The sequence below is a fragment of the Apaloderma vittatum genome, unplaced genomic scaffold (genome assembly GCF_000703405.1).
Source record: "Apaloderma vittatum isolate BGI_N311 unplaced genomic scaffold, ASM70340v1 scaffold40137, whole genome shotgun sequence".
Taxonomy (NCBI): domain Eukaryota; kingdom Metazoa; phylum Chordata; class Aves; order Trogoniformes; family Trogonidae; genus Apaloderma; species Apaloderma vittatum.
The window spans coordinates 1-23,815 of NW_009728682.1; the positions used below are offsets into that span (position 1 = coordinate 1).

The window sequence follows — 23,815 nt, forward strand, 5'->3', positions numbered from 1 at the left end:
GGTGGCCGCCGGGGGGCAGCCGGGCTCCACCGCCGGCCCCAGGCAGCAGCAACGCCAGAACTCCCCCGGAGGTGCCCGACCAAGCCCCGGGGGTGAGGGTGAGGCCCATGTCAAAACCCTGGAGTCACAGCGCTCCGACCTGATGGCTGTTAGGTGAACAGACCCAATTTCTCAGCATGTAGCCGCTTTCCTAGCGGTACAGCACAGCAGAGCTAACACTGGGCAAATACTCAAGACTGGTATTTTCTCTGAAAATGATTCTTTAAGGGGGAAGAAAAATAGAAATTTCCTTATTTTTAAAATGCCTTCATTTAAGGCACAGCTGCACAATCGTTTTAAAACCGAGGCTGTAGCTGAAAGATGAAAGCAAGTCCCCATTTCTGCCCCCCAGATAGGCCCAGCAAGACTACACCCATCAGTTCAACCCCAATCCAAGCAACGCGTAAATGTTACATGACAAGCGATGAGCCTTTGCTGCTGTTAAAACTGAGAGAAAACGGATGCTACTGAGTTTTATACATAAATGGTGTCTAATTACCAGGCTGCCAGTGCTGCTTTGGTTTTTTCCCTCAGATTGGCAGGCTTGGATTCAAAGGTCCCAAACTTGGGAGACGGAAGATCCCAACATAAGTGAAATTACCTATCATCTGGAGACTGTGCAGAAATGAATTTTCATCCAGATGGAAATGAAACCGGAAATCCAGGAACACAGAACGTTCTTCTAAAACAGTTTAATAAAAAATTGTGAAGTTTCTTGAAAAACTGGAGAAACCCAAAGCATACTGTGTGTGTCACCTGTCTTAGTCACAAAGAAACACAATTGTCAAAAAAGATATTTAAGTTTAATACAAATTTTATACAAAGAAAATGTGAAAAAATACTTCCATATGCTAAAAGCAATTATGCTTCACAAATAAGGCCAGCTAGGCTATTTTTGACACAACTGCAATTCACGAATATTCTGTTCTCGCTTTTTTTCTTCTAATACTTTTTTCCCTCTAATGTGGGTACTAGCTGGAGACTGTACAAACCGCATTCTTTTATAAACAATGGGAGAAATCAACATGACTAAAATGTACAACAGAATGTACTGGAATGATATCATACAATTAATTTTCTCATATACATACATCACCTTTGTTCAATGCTTTCGTTTTACACAACATACAAAATGGAACTACAGTATAAGTGTAACAGACGGCATTTTCATGGGTTACTTTCTCTCATACTGTACTGTTTCATGCTTACATAAAAACATAAATTCCATCATATAAATAATACATGCTCTGGCCCAGCATCAAAAGTCCTTTGCCCATGTTTCTCCATCCGTGTTTTTCTCTCCACGCCTACTTCTTGTTCAAAGTCCTTTTGGAGGGTTTTATAAAACAAAAGAAAACTGAACTGTGAAGCATAGGAGCAAACTTGACTTTCTCAGCCTTTGATACCAATATGATCAGAAATCACACTACAACCAGCTGGTATTAGACTTTCCAACTTCTATGATGTCAGACTGAATGAAATTTTAACTTAATTTTAACCTGTAAACAATATAAATTTTAGCAACCTGGGCACTGTAAAAAACAATGTAAATCTTTACGTATTTTAGGGTCGCAGACTGAAAATGTCATAATTTGCCTAATGCAATTAACTGAAAGGAGATACCCTTCATCACTTGGTTGCTCAAAGAAATTCTACAAGAGTCTCAAAGTGCAGACATTTTTCTCAATTCAAATGCAAATCAAATATAAACGGATTCTCATGATTCTGTTATTTGATGCCTAACTGCTGTTTCCCAAGACCAGTTTTCAGTGTTAGCTTGTGATAAGGCTGTGTTAAACCTTCCTTCTCCAACTTCAAACGCTCTTTATAAGTTAAAGTCAATACAAATATAAAAAGGAGATGGTACTCTAATGACATCCACAAATTGTACATTATTTACAAAAGAAGCATAGATTTAATACGGATCTTACCTGTCCTCAGCTTTTCTAAGCCAGCGCTAATGCTTTACATTAATGTAGTGTAGTTAATGCTTTGTAGACGTATACAAAGCTAAAGTTTGAACCTTTGAGGTTAATCCAAAGAACTGTGTTTATTTTTTCACATTTCTATTAGATTTATTATTCCACCAATTGTATGGCCTTCTGGTTAGCAGTTAGACTCTTCGTACTTGGACTGGCATTGTGGTCTGAACATACTGAACTCCAGTTCTCATTGCCACTGTCCCAGCAGAAGGACTTACCACTACAGGAATGGTCTGTGGATTAAAACCAAGAGAAACATATTGTTATGTTAAAGGTCACATGAAGATGACCACAGAAACAGAGATTTATTTTCCAGGGAAAATCCAGAACAAGTTCCAATTTTGTGCAAGAATTAGTACCTTTATTACCGCAATATTACCTCATTCCAGGGTAGGAAGTGGTGCATTACTGTCCTCTAGCCAAGAGATTTCTGCATTACTACTACTATTACTATATAGTCACAGAGACAGGTGGGCCTACAGGTACTGTACACACTCTGTCTGTGCTTGGAGAGTTGAGTTTTCATAGTGACATCCAGGTTATGTATTTTCCCCAAACTAATACATGGGAAGAGGAAAAAGGGCTAAGAAAATCCTTTGTCATTTGAAAAAGTTTTGACAAATCAGAGTACAAAAATACCCTTGTTTATAAGTATATTCTTGTTACACGTTACTTAAATCTTTTTCCCCAAAAGGAATTCCCCCATGCATTCAGTCTACACAGAACAAAGAACATCCATCTGAACAAAAAGGTACTTAAGTTAACTTTTGCACAAATCAGTAACAAAAATGTCAGCGTTACTTGGAACTGTCTTATACACCCTGTAAAAATATTAATATAGAATAAACTTTGCACTTCCATTGTACAGATCATGATTTATAAGTCTCGACAAATGAAGTTTCAGGACATCTCTAGAGGTGGTAATTGATTCTACAGAGGCAGAGACAAAGGCACAGGACTGTTAAACAATCTGGTCACGGTCACGTCACTCTGGAAGATCTGGAACAAGATTTATTGAATCTTAAGTCTGTAACTTAAGCTTCCTCCAAAAAATGTGAGAAAGTCTAGAAATGTCTGTACCATACAAACTGCGAGTACGTTTGGATACAGCTCCAGTGATGCCCAACTGGTGATCAAACCCACACACGCATCCGTTTCAGTTCGCAATATCGTGTGGAAGAAACGGGGAGTGAGACTTTGAGGAATCTGAAAGGGATGCACAGATCTTCTCCCGATGGTTGTGTGACGTTCCAGTGAGACCATGGAAGAAGAAATACAAGTTCACTGAGGCCCAGTGTTTCCCCACACTGGTTTTAGAAACCACATTAGTGTCTTAATGGCATTCAGCACAGGTTACGGCTGTCCCTGCTGAGCCGGGTTACAGCCGGGAGTGCTTATCAGCTCCTCTGTGACCAAGTCTGTGCCTTCCAGAAGCTTACTCATTCCAGTTCCTGGAACGCAAAGACGATGAATTCATATTTTTACACTATTTTAACTGCAGAAGGAATAAAAACCAGACACAAAACCAATTTGCTAAACAAATTCAAGATCACTGCCATTTTGTAACAATTGCGGATGCAATGGAAATGGCACCCAGGAGATACACTGGAAGTTGTTCCGAGGTGGAAGTTCTAGTTGGACACAAAGTGCAAACTGAACCCTACAGAAGCCATTAGGGAGGTCACTGTTAGTACTACACGTGGGGAAATCAAGGTAGCCACAGTCGCCTTTTAAGTACACACACTTACACAAATGAGAAAATTAATAATTGCAATTGAGATATGGAATGTGTGAGACTCCTTAAATGTGTTAAGATCATTCCCTGAGAGGTAAATTTTCCACCTCTGCCAGTTTTCACATATGTACATTTTGCATACATATTAAACATGCACTAAGGTTTAAAATTATTTCAATTGCACGTGCAGTCATTAGAATACAGAGGTGTCTGTAGCTGTGCAAGACTAATGCAGATGTGTACAAAGTTTTAAACATGCACAAAAAAAGGCTGAAACCCTTGAGACGTTTCAATTATGCTTTACATAACTCAGTACACTTTGTATTACAGAACCGCGATGAAGTAACTGCCATTTCTCTGAATATTACACAAAACCACCTCATGATCTTGCGACTTCTCAGCTACTCACAAAAGAGCCTAACGTCTCTGATGTTTGCTCTTTGCTTTTGTAACACATATAAAAACTTCTTGTCACGGTCATTCAGTCCAAACAACTTAGGGCCAACGCTGCAAAGGTGCACAGTGCTCTCAGTTGAGACAAAACGAGTTAAAACGCTGCCAGGAATGTGAAAAGTCATGATGCCCACTGAGAACACTAACGTTTGTGTGGAATATACTGGCTATGAAACACCACGTGCACGTCCCCGCGCAGAGGCACGGACCCTGCGGTGGGACGGGAGCTGGGGGGACCGGGCACGCGGGTGTGTGGACACAAGGAGAGAGAAAAAGCAATTTCTAGAGCGCACGAGGCCTCACAGTCACGGAGTGAGGCACACTGTGAAATGAGGACACAGCCACTATCATCAGTTACCTAACTGGGGTCACTCTGAAGTGAGCACTACGAGGCACAGCAAGTTGAAAGAATGGGATATTATACGGCATAAAATACAACAATCGAGCTCACTTCTGCCCATCTCCTGTGACTGACCCTATAGAATTCACGTGTCCTTTGTTAAGTCTTTGATGGAAAAAACTGAGGTCTGATTCCAACACGATTTCTTGTAATTTCATACCACTAACGTGCAACACTACATGGGAGATACACTACTGATGAATGTGTCTTTTCTTTTGCAGTTACTGAGATGTCACAGGAATATCAAGCATAGCTCAGAAATAATTAAATCTCTTTAGGATACCATAGACAAAAAGATATTTAAAAGATATTTAAAATGACTTCTAGATATTTACATTGATGATGTTGTCAAGTATATACATGAAACGGACAAATAACTAACATTATCAGGTAAAATGGAAGCCTGGCTGTCCTCCGTGCCTTCGCTATCCTTAAGGACAATTTCTGAATCTTTGTAACAACGAATGACAAAATGAAAGGGTGGAATGTTGCGCAGCAAAATATGACATTTTGCACTGCAAGCAGAGGCTACACCAGTGAATTCATATCTTGATAGAACAGTAGACAGAGACACCCCCGCAGAAATACTGAGCAATTTTAATGCCAGGAACAGCACTACTGCAGATTTTAAATGATGATACTGTACTTACAATCGTGGGTTGAGTAGTTGGAATATAGGTGGTAGTCTGGGGGACCTGGACCAGTTTTATAGGCTGGTTGCTTGTCACACCTGTTGCTATCTGCAGAGACAGCACGGGCAACCTCAGTAGAAGTCTCAGCTTTTACATAATTCCACCTAGTTGTTGTTATAATATGAAATTTATGTTGCATGTTTTGTTTGTGTTAAAAATTTCCATCATAATGAATTCACAGGTTACTTCTTTGTTAATAAAACAAAATTCAAATTATGGACATGATCAATGTATACAGCATGATGTTTCAGAACATCTATGTGAAAGCAATTCCATATTTGTATAACTGGACTATTCCCTGGCAAAAAGTTTTAGGTAATTGTTTTTTCTCCCATCCCCTACTTCCCCAGTAATACAAAGGCGGTGCTGCCAAAAAAAATGCATAAGAACATTGACTGAGTCAGATTTTAACTACTTCGTCAAAGCATTCAGGTGGAACAGCACGTCCTTTTTCCCTCTTTGAATCTGTTTCCCATGTCACCCCCTCAGATGGCAAGTCAAGCCCAGAGATCTAACACCAGGCAGCAGCAAAAGAGTCAAGAAATGAACACAGCTCTCTAGTTTACTATGCTTCCCAATTCTATAGGACTATCTCAATGAGACATCATGCTGGAATCACAATACTACAAAATTAGTTTGCTTTTAATATTTTAAAATACAACAAGGCTCCTACTGATGTGGGGGATCATGTGTAAGGGTTTGAAGGATCAGCCCCCCCCTAAAGTTTTTCATTTAATAAATCTTGCAAGGGCAGAAGAAAAATGATGCTGCAATTGCTAATAGTCAAGCCCTACCTATAAAGCAGAATCTTCTCTATAAACATTTTCTACATATGCAATGTAAAGTCCCTTTTATTAGAGCATTTGCTCATCCTTGCCTACTGAATACTATCAGAGTAGATGCTATGGAGGCTTTCGTAACTGCACACTGCTCCGTTAACTGTAGATCCAGGTGGACTGTTGTATCAGTGCTATGGACCATTGTGGTACCCTAGTGGCAGTCTGTTGTGATAAAGCAAGTTGATCTGAATGCAGGTCTTGAGCTTGGCCTCTGAACCCCCAGGCAAGAAGGGCTTGGAAGTGCTGCAGTCAGTATTGCTTATCAGAAGGCAACGTGTATCGAAAGATCCAGACCAGAAGCTACACTGATGGGTCCTGGAGAGAGAGAGAGAAAGAGGTCCAGTCCCCTTTGGCTGGAAGGATGAGTCAAGCCAACACAAGGTTTTACTGGGAATGAGTGAAGGGGAAAGGGTGTTCCCAGAGGACAGAAGGAGATTTTTTTTTTTGCCAAGAGGCAGGAAAAAATAAAAAACCAAAACACCACAACTCCCTATCTCACTCCCCAAATCACGCTCTGAAATGTGTAAATGGTCATAAAATCCTGGCTGATCCAGGGAAGCCTTTAGGGGTAGGTTTCAGAGAAATACACGTTATTTTTGTTTGAATTTACCACAATGATACTCACTGTAACATTCTCTTTGCTTTTATCAGCTGAACCTTCCTTTTCCTTAGGGGTGCTGGCTGTTTCTGTGGCTGTCGGCTGCACACTTGAACTGGGCTGGGATGATTTATTTAATGTTTCTGTGCTAATTTCAGTATCTGTTTCTTGCTGTGTTGCAGTAGCTAAAATAAAGGAAAAAAGACAGAGTAGCCACTATTCACACATCCACAGTCACACCTGCACCCATGCAAACAAAGAATATTGCGTCGCTGCATCTTCCACCCACCCTAAGCCCACCCTCAGCTGTGAAACAATCAACCCACAGCAAGATTACCTGACTGCGTGCAAGATTTCATATGCTCAGGCCAGTGAGCTTGTTGGCAGGGATAGTCACAGTAGCTAGTATTCCAACAGCAATAAAAAATAGCCTCTTTCTTGCAGTTAGCGCACCACTGCTTCTTTTTAGTTTCATCCACTGCTTGCTGCTTTTCCAATTCCAGCTGCTTCTTCACCTCAGCAATCAAACGATCTCGTTCTTGCTCTAGACTCTGACGCATTTCAGCCATTGTCAGTTCTACTCAAAATGCAAAGAAAGACAAGTTTTGCATTTTCTGCCCCACGGCAAGGTGCAAACCAATACTTTTCATGAGTTTAAAGACAACATGAAATTAACAATCAAAAACTATTACGACAGTTATAAATTGATACCTCAGTCACTGTAAGTGGCTATGAGTGAAAGTGGTCAAACACAGTGTTCCAATTCTAGCCACCCTGACTCAGGATGAATCTTCTGAGTCTTCTGAAAAACTCTGAAATTCACATATTTTCAAAACCCCACTGAAGGTGCGTAAAACAGTAGCTTAGACTGGTGACAACAGGTTTAAAGGATTTTTCTCTTCTTTCGCGGCACCCTAGACACTCTGCTCTGTGAGTTGCAGACAAGTTCTTGCCACACCCAAGTAACTCGAGCGTTACATCTGCACTGCAGCAGTGGAAAAAGTGGCCTGCCTTGATTTGGAAGAGCAAAATGTTACTAACAAACGGAAGACCTGATTCTGCACATGGAGTTATTCAGCCCTTAATTCACTTTGATTCTGGACGTGCTCTGGAACTAATGTGAGTCAAAAAGTGTACAAAGATTGCGGAGTACTACCCAGTCCTAAGCCTGTTTGGACTGCCTGCAGCTTAAAGGAGACTCGATCATGCAACTGCAACCATCTTCCACAGTCAGTGCATTAAAAAAAGATATTTTAAGAGGAATCACATTTTAGCCATAGTTTCGTTTCCTGCCCAAATGGCTGAGTGAATGTAGAGATGCAAAACCCCCTCCCAGGAGGAATATCCTTTTTATCTGTTTAAGGTAGTATTTTGACTTTATTTCATTTTTTTTTATTTCATTTTTTTTCACAGTTGTCTATTCACTGCAAATAAGCAAACAACTAACTAAATATATACACCAACAGCTGAGCTGAACCAAAACATCAGCTACCATCTACAAACATACCAGAGGAAGCAGGTTCACCCAGTGGATATTAACAGAACCTAGTCCCTAGGAAAATTAACATGAAATAATCAGCATGAAGTATCTTATGAAGAGGGATTATCCAATGACACAGGAAATAGTTACTCTGTCCTACCCAGAGCTCTCTTTAGCCTGTTTAAGGCAGAGGGCTGACCACCTGCTGTTTAATATGCACAGATAAAGCAATCTTGTGTACGTACTCAAAAGGTGTCCACTAACACCAGCACAGCACATAAAAGGTTTTCTGTCCTTCGGCTGGACAATTTGCAGTTCTGTATGATGAAAGTAATACCTACTACAAGCATCTGGATTTTCTTTTCAGAACAAAACCCGAGACACTGGGACTCCTATTTTCCTACCTAGATTATGCTTCATTTCTGAGAGTTCCTGTTGATGTAACCATTGAAGTTTTTCTATCTCAATCCTCAAACGCCGAATCTAAATATTAAAAATTTAATGGTTAGTTTTAATAAACAGGCTGCAGTGTATAAAATATAATTATTATACAGGAAAACATGCCCAGAGCAAAGAGCCTGATCATCACTTACATTGAGGCTCCTTCCTACTAACGTGAGGATAAGAGCACAGTAAACCCCAAACCAAAGTCTGAAGTACTCTAAATGATCGTTTGCTAGATTTGCTTACCATGAAAAGTATAGGATTCTTTGAAAACAAAAAGTACTTCTATTTAACTTAAGTCATATGGTAGTTTTATATATAAAAACGCTATTGTGCAATTTTAAAAAGGTAAAATCCAAGCAATATATATTTTTTATCATACACTAACCTCAGCTATTGTACTTCCAGTAGTATTTTTTGAAAGATCATTATATATTTCAGTCATTGTTCCTTTGATGGCATCCATCATCTGAAAGACAGAATAATAAAAAAAATTACTTTATATACATTTTAAATCGTTACCCACTTTCACTTCCTTTCAACCACTCTACTGAGAACTTAAGGGACGTTGCTGATAGCAGTATCTCTCTGTACGTATTTACTGGGTCTACTTTTAGAGGACGGTTTAGAAGGCAGAAGACAACACTCCTGATCAGGACTCTGATTTGTAAGTGTCCTGGTGAACTGCTTGACCTTCTACTTTTCCAAAAAATTGCCCTTGATATAATTTATGACCAAAACCCAAAACAAACAAAACCTGAGTTTGGGGAAGAAAGTCAATGCAAATAAATAAAAAGTAATTAAAAAAGATATTTACTGACATTGCTGACCACTGACAATCCCACATGACCGTATGGCTGAGTGAGAACACTTGAAGTTGACAGTCAAGATTATTTCTGCTGCTTTTAATGCCTGGGTACTCAATTTTATTTCCTTATATAGTATTCACTTTAACTTTGTAATTTAAAGTTCTAAGAGAATATATGAAAAGCTAATGTCCCATCCCTCACTGTCACTACCATGACACAAGCACTACAGCTCATCCTCTCTTTAACACCTTAGCTTCTGTTTTAATACATGAATGCACGCTTGTGACAAGTTACCATCTGATGAAGCTATACAGTGTTTTAAAACAAAAGGATATTTTTGTATATGTACTACTGGGCACAGATGAAGAAATAGTAATGTTGCCTGCCAATATGATACTGAGGGGAAATCTACACCTTCAGGAGAAAACACAGAAAACGGGCTGAAGCACAAGGCAATGCAAATAAGACGCAGCAATGGGGGAATGTGAGAAGGAAAGGATCTAAAGTGTCTGAGCAGCTGAAGCCTGTCAGACACACACTCCGGCTTGGAATGGCAACATGCTCATCAAAACCTCGCTGGTGCTACGTACCAGATTGAATTTGCAACATATGACAACCTGAAAATAAAGTTATTTCAGAATCTGAAATGTCAAAAATGTGAAAGTTCACTTCAGAATAAAATTTTAAGAAAATCTTGCTCAGGAACTTACTTTGCTAGTATATTTAGCAATATCTGCAGCCACATCAGCTGAAGCTGTTGCGATCGGCAAGTCTGTATTAACTGAGGAAGAAAGCATACTTGCGGATCCTGAACTGGTAACCATAGAAATGGGTTGAGTGCTTGTAACCAAGGTTATAGTGGATGTGGAAGTGCTCTGGGTGATCTCTTTTTGCTGCACGGCTAAGAAAAGAGAATATACAGCAGATCAATCACATAAACAATTATGAAAATAAGTAGGGAAACTTCTAACATTAATGTCTAATTTAAATGTGTGCCCCAAACCGCTTCAGAAACTGACATTATTGATACAGTGGTGCCACTTCATCAATTAATTATACAGCACCGAGCCACTGAACTTGTAATAATTGTATGGCTTTAAGGGAACGAACCAAGTGTGTCTTTGAAACTTGTTATTTTAGTCTGGTCAGTACAAAAGTCTCCCTCAGATCTGTATTCCTCCCAGTTTGGGACTTTCCCATCCCACTTCCTAGGAAATCACTTCCAAACCGCTCAACTTGGAGAGCTTCCAACTAAGACCATATGTACGAGCATATGTTAGACTTTGACATTTTCATTTGCATAATTTGGAAATGTATTACTGAATTTCTTTTCTTTTTGCTTTGAAACAAGGTTTGGTGAGCCACTGTTGAAGAAAACCTACATTAATAATATTCCTGGTGTTAATCCCATTCTTTTGTTAGTAATGCTACTGATTATTATTATTAGTGTTGTGACAGGTTTAACATACACATATCCAGATCAACTTTAGCCTTTGGCTGGCTGCAGAGAAAGGAATGCAACATCAGAATAACTCTATTTATAGTATTAACTCAAACAGTATAAGAAGTTTTCTCACCTTTGGCCAGTATTTCAAATAATCTTAAAGAGTGGGTAATTAAAAAATGAGAGCACAAATCAAAATGCAAAGACCCTCACGTCTTCATCCCTAAAGACTTACCTGCCTTAGATATTTTTAAAATATTTTTTGTTTCTAGGACAGTACTTTTCAATCTATTTTTAATGATTTGTATTATAAAATGTCTTCATTGCTAATATTATCAAAACATGAACTATGAAAAGTAATTAATATTCACCTTTAAGTACTACCATTTTTGCTTATGTCCATTCAGTATATAAGAAATCTATACATTTTACCTTTGATGTATTTCTAGAACAAAATAACGATGGAACATTGCTATGATGCACTCAGTAGTAAACATACTGCTAAAGCCATAAACTGAACTCAAAGTTCAGCCCATATTATTAAGATCTTATATTAAGGTATGATTCTATTGAAAACAAGACTTCACTAAGTTTCACCTTTATTTTTCTCACTGAATTTTTCTGTATCGAATTTGTGCGGTCTACAAGTAGAAAGACAGTGCTTCTTCAACACTTCTTAAATAGCGGTCCCAAAAGCAGTTTGGGATCAGAGAAACGTGCCTCTGGTAAACTTTGGTGTGAGACTCATCACCTAAACTCCAGTTCTGTATGAAATTCCTGGCTCACCAGCAGAGTTAGCAGAACACAGAGAATATCTGTTCATGAGGCACATCAGTAAAGAGGTCAGTTTGTTACATTGAAATTACCACTGAAGCTACTTGTACATGAAGTTGCTGTTCTGTGAAGTGAAGCAACAGAAGCATGGGCTTATATCACCATGTGCCTACTACTGGAGAACCTCCAGCAAAGGGATAGCAAAAAAGCGTTCTGAAAACATTCTAAACTGCCGTGGCTGTTTGCTCAGGAATCTAGCATCAAATTCTTGAAAAAAAGGAATTTCAAAGACAACACAGCCTGAGTAATTTCACTGTTGTCAAATTACGCTTATGAAAACCTGTACAGATCAGCTTCTTGTCAGACAAAACTGTATCCAGTTTGTAGATACTGAGGTGATAGTGGTAATCACGCACATAGAATAGTTAGCAGTTTTATCATATAATCCAGAAAATAATTCACTTCACTCTCTTAAATCTATATCGGATAAAGAACTCCAAAAACACAGATACACAAACAAACTTTTTGACATTAAAATAAGGATACATGACTCTAAATACACACCAGAAAGAGCAGGTATCGTAAGTTGCTGTATTTTAAAGTCACTTATCAGAGTAGAACCATATTTTGAGATTTTGTTTATATGGAAGAACTCCCAGTTGGGCAGCCTTGGAGCACTGAGATCATTACTGGGGAATTATGGCATCACAGGCACATTGAGTTAGAAAGTGTGTACCTTTAACTGCTTGTCTTGTCTGGTATCTTGTCCCTTGAGAGGACTGAGGCTGCTGTGACTGAGACTGCTGGCTCTGCTGCTGTTGCTGTTGTCTCTGCACCTTCTGCATGTGCCATTTCTGAGAAGACGTCTGAAATTTATTTGAGGAATTCCACACTACGCGCTGCACAGCAGGGGCGGTTTCCTTAGGCAGCAGAGGCCTCTGCTTTTTCACAGGGCTCCCAGTGGCTGCAGACGGAGCACTAACAGTAGAAGAAGCACTAGTAGTCGCTGTCACCCCAGCTGGGGGGGTCTGGGCTGCAGAGCGGGTCAGTACGGGAGTTTCTGGTAGAGGCTGTGTGCTTGTGCTGGAGGAAGGTGGAGTTTTACCTACAACTAAACAAACACAGAATGTAATGCCAGCTTTTCACCAACACAGTTGCTTCGTAATTTTCCCTCTCGTTTTTGGAAGAGTTGTGCATCTTCCAGTCTCCTTTGTATTACTATTTCCCTCAAATTGATATTCTAACAAGTCACCTCATTTCAGTACAGCTGAAGTTGGTGGCAATGCAAAAGCATCAGTCATTAAGCAAAGCAAAACAAAACCTACGAAACCCAGAACAACCAGTCTGACCTCCTCCTCTCTTTCAGGAGAAAAATACATTCAGAAGAAAAATGAGTGAACAATAACTGAAGGAATAACATACTAGAAACTTTCTAAATAAAGGTGAACTGGCTCTGACAACTAAATACACAACGTATTTAAGATATCCATGTTTACTCGAAAATCTGCCAGAGTTTATAGTTGACTGTTCCAGGTATCAGATCAATTTAGGAACTGGACAATTTTTCCAAAGTTGTGGCCAGGAAGAACATGTGCGAAAGAGAAGGCTGCTGCATTGGCACATTTCTAGAAAGTGGGCAAAGACCTCCAGATTTGCACGCGTCAGATCTCCTTTCTGGACCAAGGCATTTTAACATCTCAGCCACATGCAGAAGCAGGCGCCTTGCAATCACGGACAGGACACAAATTATGTCTAAAATATATTCATATAGGTCTCTCTATGTATGAATATTCAAATATACTTTTAATTTCCTTCAGAATATGTATTATTCTTTTGCCTCTATATGAAAGTAAAATTTTAGGATTATTTATTATTTTAACCACTACTGGTTTAGGCCACTAGCAATACATCAATCAGTGAAAGCTGCCTTGCTTAGTAAGTTTTTAAATAAAACAAGAATCAGTCAAAATGAACTCCTCAAAATTACAATTCCATGTTTAGTTTATAAGCCTATTTATTCAATTATCTCATAATAATATTTAGCTATGAAATTATTTTAGGATTCAAAATTCAGTTGTTTTCTAAAGTACGCTTAGATAACTGATAGAAAACAGTGCTTTTAATAAAATGATAGAGCCTAAGTGCTATAAAATACAGGCAAGAAGAGAAACTTACAAGAACAAAAAATTTTACATCTAACCATTTTAATCTGGTTTTCTCTTTTATTTTGACAAAAAGCTAACATGCAGAACAAGCTCGGCAAAAGCACTTCATTAATTGAGATTGCTTTTCTCTTTTAGCAACACAGGAACAGGGAGAATATCTCCTGGACAACATGTATGAGTCAGCTCTTTTGATTGCTACTGAGAGCATTTACATCAGTTTCAATGGGACCTTGTGCAAGTCGTATGTTTGACCAGTTTCAGCTTCTTCTACTCCTGAAATTTTGCGAGGTCTGCGGAAATGTAAAGATTAAACTGGAAGCTGTAAAAACTGCAAAATAAATTCTAGTTTTGTCACAGAACAGATGTTACGGATATTCATAGTTCTACACTACTGAAAGGAAACTCAGTGACAAATATTTTATTTAAAGCAGAAACTATAATGGGGACTGAAAACTTTTTTTCAGGGTCACAAAGAATAAAAAAAATCATTCCTAAAAATTGTTTTATTATAGATATTTTTATCTTAAGGGTAACAACTCTGGCTTTGATAACAGCCCTACAGAAGAGAAGAGAAAAAGCAAGGGAAGAATTTGATCCTACCATCTTGTTTAGGAGGAGGTTCTTTGGATTCTTTCTTGGTTTTCCTTCCTTCACGGCTACAATGATCATCTCCTAGATCGATGACAAGTTCACTCTCAGAATCAGAGTCCAGTCCTAGATGCACAGTTGGAGAGTCTGTTTCATCTTTACCTTTCAGCTTTTCTTTTGCAGGATGCTGTAAACTTTTTCCCTTTTCAGAAAATTCTTTTTCAGTGTCTGTAATTGCCTTTTCTTTGACTGGGTCATCTGCTTTCTCCACTTCTGGACTTGTGCTTTTAAGTTCCTCCTTGTCTTCATTCTGTGCTGGGAGCTTAGGTTTTTTTTTCAAGCTCAATGATTCTTTGTCACTTCTTGCACCTTCTTTGTCCTCCCCATCTTCTTGATCATTCTTTGATTTCTGATCCTCATCACTATATTCACTGTCACTGGTGTCAGATTTTTCAGAATCTTCAGAGTCACTGTGTTCTACTGCAGTATAAACAGCTTCAGATATTTCATTTATTCCTAATTGTGGGGAGGAAAGCACATTCCATGCTGACATCAGACTGACTGACATTACCAAAAAAAACCCTCTATATATTGGAACAAAGTGTATACATACTATTATCTTAACTGTCAGTCCTTAAGCTATAAACACTTCCTTAGTGCCCTATCTCAGAACCAGAATGTATAAGAATTACCTTCTATATATTCCAATTCATATTTTTATTTCATTCAATGGCCCTCCTTTCACTGCTTTTTTCCACTACCTGCATGCTGTTTTGTTCAACTCGGGACCCAATGCTGGCAAATACAAAGAGGAATTATTTTTACCCACAAGAAACCACCTTAAAATCAGTGACACTATTCACCTGATAAAGTTTCTTACATGCATGTTTGCAGAATCAATTCTAGACTGCCTACCTTTTTGCAAGGTAAACCTCTTTATTTTTTCATTGTCTAGAATGTCTTTAAGTACTAGACAACACTAATGTTTCTAACAGCATTCAGCGTCTTGCATGGCCAAGTATACCAACTTGTGCAAATTATCTAAGTTGGGTATAACTCCTGAATTTTTCAATTTACAAAGCAAATAGACTATAATTCTGTCATACTAATGACATCAGAATGGTACAAAACCAGATTAAAAGATGAAACCTTTCTGACAAAACACTGAAACACCACGTCTTGCTATTTTAAATCAAGCTAGTTCAGCGCATTCTACTTGCCTCAAAGAGTTCAATATCCTCTACTCTTGTTTTAATGCACAAGATATTTTACGTTTTACTATTTGAAAACTTTTAAACTGCAATTCAAAAGTTCCTCAAGTGTATCCTTCAGATGTCCACTCTATTCTTGAGATCTACTTACCAAGTTGTGCTTTACAACTCTCTATTGTCTTGTCAAGATTAAGCTGGAACCTACTACGTATCTGTCGTTTGGGTGAAATGAGTTGCACAGGAGTGGTTTGCTGTTGAACTGACTCACTTAACTCTTTCAGATCCATTTCAGCTTTGCTACGATCTAGAAAAAGAAAAAGTATTTTATAAAAAGAAGAGAGATCCCTATCCAGATATGACAAATTTTGCTGAGTAACAATGCAGACAATATGAAACTTACTTCACTTCTTTAATAATTATGGGCTAAATAATAATTCTAAAATTACTTTACTCCAAACAATGAATTATTCCTTTCTGAATGTCTTTCTACATATTTCACGTGCAAAACATATGCATCAATTATGTGTAGCACAGTCCCATCCTTTACTCTTTGCCAACAGCGCTGACACTCCATTAGTGCTCACGGCACTAAACCAGTCTGGAGGTAGCTGAGAGCATAATACAATGCAAGCTGAAACATAACACAAACTTTTGTCGCTTTCATTGCAGTGTGTATTTTGAAAATAAAGCCTGAAGGCTCTAAGTCACTTAAGTACTTTTGAAAAATTTGTTCCTTGTATTGGAAATGTGTACTAAATTAGGTTTCTTCTTCCCATGCTGTCACCCAATCCACACTAATTCCACAGCAGTAATGGTTATACCACCCTTGGTACAGAATTTGATTCAGGGCCTTCAGAGTCTCAGTTAACTACATGACAGAATAGGAACAGAATTTAAAAACGGAGAATGGAGGAAGATGAAGACGAGACACTCTAATACCTCCCCAGGGAACCGTACATTTTAATATAAGAAAGAAGTCCTGCAATCCAAATTTGTCTGTCTATGCTACAAGGTCTCACTGATCCAGATTTCCAACCTGTCTCATTAATGCTGAAGTACAAGAAAGAGGAGCCAAAGGGCGACAAGCCCGTTGTGGAGAAATCTTCAAGTTCTCATCTCTATAAAGTCTTTACTTTTTTCTTATTATCTGAAAATTTTCACTCCTTACTTGGTCAAATGTGCTTCTGAATTCTTTTCTGCCTCTGTTATAGAAGGTCAGGTCCTATACTATGTATATATGTATTTTACATATATACTATATATATATGTATTTTTTCAAAGCAACCTGGAAACACATCCATTTTTCAATTTAGCCAGTCTGCTAGTAACAACACAGGACCCAATTCCATAATTTTTCCTTACTTACTGTTGAACTGGAGGATGATCATAGAGTCTTCCTAGTACTCTGCTCAAGGTACATAACTGTCTTTCTTTTCCGGACTTTCACTTTAGTTTTTTTTCAGAGAAACCCTGCTCACATATTATGTATGACAAAGAGACACAGCAAGTCAGATCTGAAAACCACAGGATTCACAGATGAATCTGTGTCTGGCACAGCTGACACTATTAAATGAAGAAGGATTGTAATTTTTATTTTTATCAGCAAAGAGCTTCTTTAGCAAAGGAAATTCCTTTAAAGCTGAAAAAATAAGGGATATTCTACTTGAAAGCGTATTAGCTATTCTTTTATGCTCATGGATCATAACATTGGATTTTGCAATCCACACTATTCAAAATCTTCTATGGTCCAGCTGATGGTTTATCTGTGGCTCAAATATCTGCAGCGCTACTTATTTCTTAACTTTTTTGCCAAATACATTGTCACCTCAGGTAAGACGACTAACAGCTGCAGTGCAGTAGCAGAAATTCAGTCTACGATAATGTTCACAGATTAACACACTGAAAAACATACTTGTGAGCTTGTATCCAGAACCAGAGAATCCGTAACTCACTGAAAACACAAATTCAGCATTTGCCTTCCTGAATGTCACAGGGCAGAATCCTGTTTCTCCATGTAACATCATGTGGAGGTAAAAAGTAGACAGAACTGAATCAGAATACTCAGAGGAACCAAAAGCATGACTGAGGAAACTGATCTACACCCATTTGGCTTTCAGAGCTATTTTACCAACTCGATACTTACCTACTCCATCTTTCAAAATTCCACAATCCCAAAATCTACTTCTAGGGAATTTCAAGACATCTGCTAATTCCTTTCATCCATCTATCTCCCTAGAGAAGGATGATCAGTGAGGAGGTGATGTGAAGACAGCAAGAGAGAAGAAGCCCTAGTAAATCCTAAACACAAGAAAACCTTGCCAGCAATTCACTTGAGAGACTGAGGAGTGTCATTCATGTTACGACAACCTTTAGAAACTTACCTTCTGTTTAGAAACATTGATTTGTACAGTTCAGCTAAAAAAAAAAATCATCCTTTAACTACCTTTTATCAAGAAGAAGAAACAAAACCAGGAACTTTCATTTATGAAATAAAAAAAGAACAGCATATTTGATGGAACAATTACACGGGTGCCTCACTGAAAGCCCTTTGCTCCTTTAAAGCCACAAAGAAGAAAGTTTGTTCATATCATGTTGCATTGACACTACTGTTATTTATTCAGCTATAACAGCATTAGGTTTTCACAGGTCAAGACTAACCAAGGTTAAGATTCAGAATGCTTCCAGGAGTGGAGGTTCTTTCTTGCTTAGCGGAAATTGGCGTTGATGCTTGAGGAGAGAAAGGTTTGGGGCTGCCGGACAAGCTTCCTGCTTGACCCGTTCTTGTAGGTGCTGGAGAAGCTGAAACAGTACAAAATTAATAAAGACAGATTTAAAAATAATCGCAACAAAGTCATATTCACTGGGACAAAATAACTTTTAAACCTACATGAGCAAGAAGAGGACTTTTGTTTAGTAATTTCAACACTGTGTTTCACCTCCATTGTAAGTTACAAGTATCCCTTTAATTTTAGTTTAATAAATAAAGAAATGGTAAGGAAGAAGTTTTATTGCAGCTCTACAGATGGGCCAAATGTGTGCTTACTCTCAAAACCACTGTTTGCAGTGACAAAGTTTCTAGCTTTCAAGATTTCATTATTTCAAATGTTAACCAACTCCGACACTCTAACTTGCTCTTTATTTTAATTCATGTATGTAAGCAAACACAGAAAACCCCACGTACCCCATTTTCCAGCTACATTAACAGAGAATTAAAAGTACAAATCATAGTAAGTTTAATAAGCACAGCTGGAGATCAGTGTCCAAATGTATCTGATAATGTAACAGAGTATTCTAATTTATACAGAGTTTAAGAAAAATCCTGTGCTCTGAGCTTTTAAAATCTCCATAAAATACTGTTTCAAAAAGCAAACTTCTGGAAACACCCAAACAGTCTAGAAAGGGAAGCATCTGCAGGCCATTACCTAAAAAGAAAGGACTAATTTTTGTCAGCAAGAGACTAATTTCTATCTGCCAAATCCCCGTCTCATGCTCTGAAAGTGTCATTCTGAACCCATTACTGGACACTATTCTTCCCCAGTACATCAACGGTCTATATATTTTCAGATTCCTAAATGGTAGCAGTATCTGCTGTTTCAGTAACTGTTTCCAAGTTATCTTCTACACATCATTTGAAACACACAACAAAAGCATCCAAATAAAAATGTTCTTGTCTAAGGATGGTGCAGTCATACTAATCAATTCTTCTTTTACAGCAAACAAGTAATTTACTTTATATTTGAATTGAAACTCACACATTCCAGTAATAGGACAGCTAAGTTTATACATCAAGTAAATATCACAAAAGTTAGCATTTGTAACAATATACAACTAAAAATGCCAGGTGGGAAACTGAATATTCCAGTTTAATTGCTGCTAAGTCAAATCAAGCATTTCTAAGTACCAGGATGGAAGATAGTAAGACCTGAGGAAAAGTGAGAAGAATTCCCCCAAATTGCTACAATAATCAAGAATTCGGAGTAATAGGACAACATCTGTCATGATCTTATATTTTTATCTGACAAAATAGCTTTGTTGTGACTTCCCATGATTATCTCCACTACTATAAAGAAATAGCAGTATGGTAAAAAAGCTCTGTTTTAAGATACAAACTGCACCTGTTAGCTACACCTTCTGTACAAAAGCTATACACACATATATACATGATAATTTAAGTATGAAATTAATTAGTCCCTTTGACATGTTACTCTATTGAAAAATCCAGGTATTTTCATATACTTAAATCCATACAGTTACTTTGTCATCTCTTGCTTAGGATGGACAGGATCATATCACAAGACACTTTTTTACCCAAAGATAGCTTCAGAGCCTAACCTTTATTGGCTAGAACGAGATTATAGTAAATAAATAAACAAGTGGTATTTTATCTAAAATATGCAACAGAACGTATTTGGTTTTCTCCACAAAGACATCCTTCCAGCGAAACTAAAGTTTTAAAACATTCACATTAATATACTGCATCATTTTTTTCAGATAGTGATGAACTTTCTTTTATGGATTAAAAAAAAAAACCCCACACCAAGTAGTTTAAGTGCCATAAAACTAGCTGGTGTTTGACCACAAGTCTAAGAAGCCCAAATTCTGTATTCTACACTCCTTTCTCTCTTTATCCGCTCTGCCTATGGAACCGCAGTTTTACCATACTTGATGTACTAAGTTGGAGACGCTATAAATTAAGCCCATTGCCTTGAAGAAGAGCTATCAAATTTTAAATAGAACACCTCCTAATCATGATAATTCTATCGCTTTTTGTATTTACTTCCACTCTCCACTCATTCCGATAGTTACAACTATTTCCTGCTATTTAAACTTAAGGGTTTTGGGCACTCTTCAGGATTATTTATTCCTTCTCAATAAGGCAGAAAGCACTGTTATTTCTTATCTGTGATATTGAAAGTTCAACCCATGAGGCTTTTTTTTCTAAAATTTCTTCATAAAATGTGTCAGAATACAGTCTGTCTTCAAAAAGTCCATGGAATAAAACTGGCACATTAACCAAATGAGAAGTCCTGTACCACCACCCCCACTCCCTTTTTTTTTTTTTTTACCTGTATTTTTCTCAATAAAGTCCATGGATTCTTCACTGGCACTAAAATGACTGGAAGTTGCTTTTTTCTCCGCATCCTGTTCAACATCAGATCCAGTGTGAACTGATGAGTTTGTACTCATTGGTGACCGTGGCATATCTGTCAAGGAAATCCTACGACCAGTGCTGCTGCTCAGCATAGACTTGCTCATTAGGATCTTGGGCGATGCTGTCATATCAAAGTTCAGTTTGATTTTCTCTTGTTTGTCCGTCTTTGCAGTTCCAGCAGTTGGGTTTGCAGGGTCTAATAACATTTGGTATTGATTGTTGGGAGTATATGGTGTCCGGAAAGGTGCGTAATTAAATACTCCGAATTTTCTACGAATGTTATCCACATAAACCTCCATTTCTTGCATTGCACTATTGAAGATGCTTTTAGTCTTTTTCACAGAAAAAGGAATTTCTTTAGACATGAGGTAGCAATTATTTATTGGAACCCAGGCCCTACACATAAAATAGAAAAACAAAAAGATGATATAACTGCATTTCACGCTGTGAAATGACATCAGCGACTTTTGTGCATATACTAATTTATTTTAGTCTAATATCATAAAGATATGCACACCTCAGATCAGTTCAAAGGACCATCTCTACCTTCTGCTTTTAGTAGTTGGGTGCTTAATTTTGGTAAGAAAATTGCGTATCTTAGATTATCATTAGCTTATTTTACTCTAGCCAGTAACACATAAAACAGGAATAAACACTGATAGAATATGACAAACTACTCCTAACCAGAACAGTCTATGTAACTGTAAGATGACCAGTGCTAAAGTTGTTCTGTATGTCATAGTTAGCAGAAAAATACAAAAAGCAGCTCAGGGAAAAAAAAACCAGACTTCAAAAGCAAATTCTTAAAAACTTCTACACCCTAGGTCAAGGATATCAGGCTCCTTAACGCCAAGCTTTATTCATCATGAAAAGAGGTCCATTCGAAAACTGTGCCTTCCAAGATTCTAAAATACCAGGAACTTTGACTTAATTATTTCATGGCCCTATGCAATTGGGCTTTGTTACAGTACATGTTTTCATAACTGTATAGACTTGTATTGTCAATCCAAGACAAATTAACTTGTCATGATGGCTTTCTCCACCTAAGCACAACGTTCACAAGTACAGAAAACTTGTTTCAGAGCAAAACTATCATTTTCCATGTGGATTACATTTTCCACGTGGATTACATTTTTGAAATCTACAATTGTGTCTTTATTCCCATAGCGCTTAGACAACACAAATAACTTTATTGGACTCTTCCACCTCTAAGAAATAGTTCTTTGCAGCATAAAACCAGACAAAGGAATTAACTTGCATAATCACTGAGATTATATACTTAATTATATACTTATATTTATCTTACAAAAACAAAACTTACATTCTACAGGCATCATGTAAAAAAGTAAAACTGTATATGCTACATTATTATACAGTTTACTAGTTCAAAAGACAGGGATCCAAAAACTTTATGACCAGAAAATTACAACAGGAACTTTCTAAATAGAGCCAGAGACAGTCTTTGGTTGAATTCTCACCTGTCATGTTGGCCAAAGAAACGAGCATCAACTTGCCCATCTTTATCCCTCAGTGCTTTAGCAGGCCAGAATGGAAAGCCTTTGAGTTTAGCCCAGACCAAAGGGTGGGGATTGCTCTAGAGGAAGAGGCAAAATACACAGTAAGAAAATACAAGCAGCATTACCCTCAAATCTGATAAAAAACATGATTATTTTTTTTAATTGTATGTATTACCTAGATTCAGTAAAGATCCAATGTGCACAAGGCACTCACTGAATACAAGAGTCCCTTTTACTATGTACTAGATATACACATAATAAATCCTGAGGTCTAATCAATAAAATTATTTTAAAAAATCTTAATTATCTCAACTAAAGACATTATAATTGCACTTTTTAATTCTTTTTTGGTTTTATTAGTCCCCCAGCATGATATAAGTTCAGCTAGGGGCAGTCTCCCAAATTCTCTAATTTTCACCTAAATCTAAGAGAGAACTTGACAGATGACACACTTCTACTTAAGATTCTTAAGGAGTCTTCCCAAGCTTGGTGTAGTATTAAACAAAAACAGAAAACAGACAATGGGTCATGAAAGAAAAATCTAGTTTCAGATTCACACTTGCAGAAAGAGACAGTCAAGTTTCAGAAATCTTACCCAGAGTGCAACACCACATGCAAGCACAGATGACCCAGGAGCAGATATCTTATATTTGAGAACAGAGAACTTGCAACTGGTTGCTGACACCTATATAGTTATTTCTGACTGAACAAATCCTGTGGTGAAAACACACAATCTCACACCTAAACATCTTGAGATAGTTGGCCTCCACAAAGAGCATGAGGTACCAGAACAAGCTACTTGGTAAACTACAGCAGCTTTCCTTGACTCAGTAACCACCACGGGTTTGAAACAATGGAGGGGTAACAAGCAACAGTCAAATGAGAACTGTTCATCTGATGTATTAGCTAGATTACCAAAACCTTTAACTTACACAAGGCTCACAAAACCAATTTTCTCGTTTTTGGCAAGCAGCTAAATAACATTCCGGACACACTTCAATTTCATTCATCTGAAAAGAAAAACCAACGTTACTGTACAGCTTAAACAGAGATCAAAGTGTGATCAGTATTCTGTTAGCCTGTCTAGTATGCTCGCATCATTTTTCCACAAACTGGTGGTCATAAATCAATATCTCCCAGGTAGTCAAGAAGGACAAGAGCACCCTGGCTTACTGCATTATGGATTGCCTCTGAAATAAAATCAGTGCAAATGGTCAGTTACGAATGCATGCAATCATTTTTGCATTTATTCAGAGGAATTTCATATTGTTACAGCAAAAGAACCACACAAAAAGAAGCACATCTACGAATCAGAAGATGTGGGTCTCTCTTACAAGCTCCAAATACTCCTTTAGAAGACAGCTGTCTGTGTGCAGAACTCATATGTCCACTTCCTTCTCTTCCCTCCTCCCCTTCCCTCGCACTCTAAGTCTTAATTATAGATAGGAAATATCCTAACGGAAGACCTATTAGCAATGTCTTTGCCAAGAATC

General features: G+C 37.8%; 1 protein-coding gene across 1 annotated transcript in view; it reads right to left on the reverse strand.

Moving 5' to 3' along the window:
- Positions 1-2,152: 2,152 nt before the first annotated feature.
- ZMYND8 (zinc finger, MYND-type containing 8) overlaps positions 2,153-23,815 on the reverse strand; it is a 49,871-nt gene continuing 28,208 nt past the window's right edge. The window contains exons 9-21 of the mRNA XM_009874143.1: positions 23,255-23,332; positions 22,284-22,399; positions 20,720-21,201; positions 18,312-18,452; positions 15,805-15,957; positions 14,455-14,958; positions 12,426-12,800; positions 10,182-10,372; positions 9,051-9,131; positions 8,623-8,701; positions 7,076-7,315; positions 6,766-6,923; positions 2,153-2,254 (exon numbers count right to left, since the gene is read on the reverse strand). Coding sequence (XP_009872445.1) covers positions 2,153-2,254; positions 6,766-6,923; positions 7,076-7,315; positions 8,623-8,701; positions 9,051-9,131; positions 10,182-10,372; positions 12,426-12,800; positions 14,455-14,958; positions 15,805-15,957; positions 18,312-18,452; positions 20,720-21,201; positions 22,284-22,399; positions 23,255-23,332 — 2,700 coding nt within the window. The remainder of the gene's footprint in view (positions 2,255-6,765; positions 6,924-7,075; positions 7,316-8,622; positions 8,702-9,050; positions 9,132-10,181; positions 10,373-12,425; positions 12,801-14,454; positions 14,959-15,804; positions 15,958-18,311; positions 18,453-20,719; positions 21,202-22,283; positions 22,400-23,254; positions 23,333-23,815) is intronic.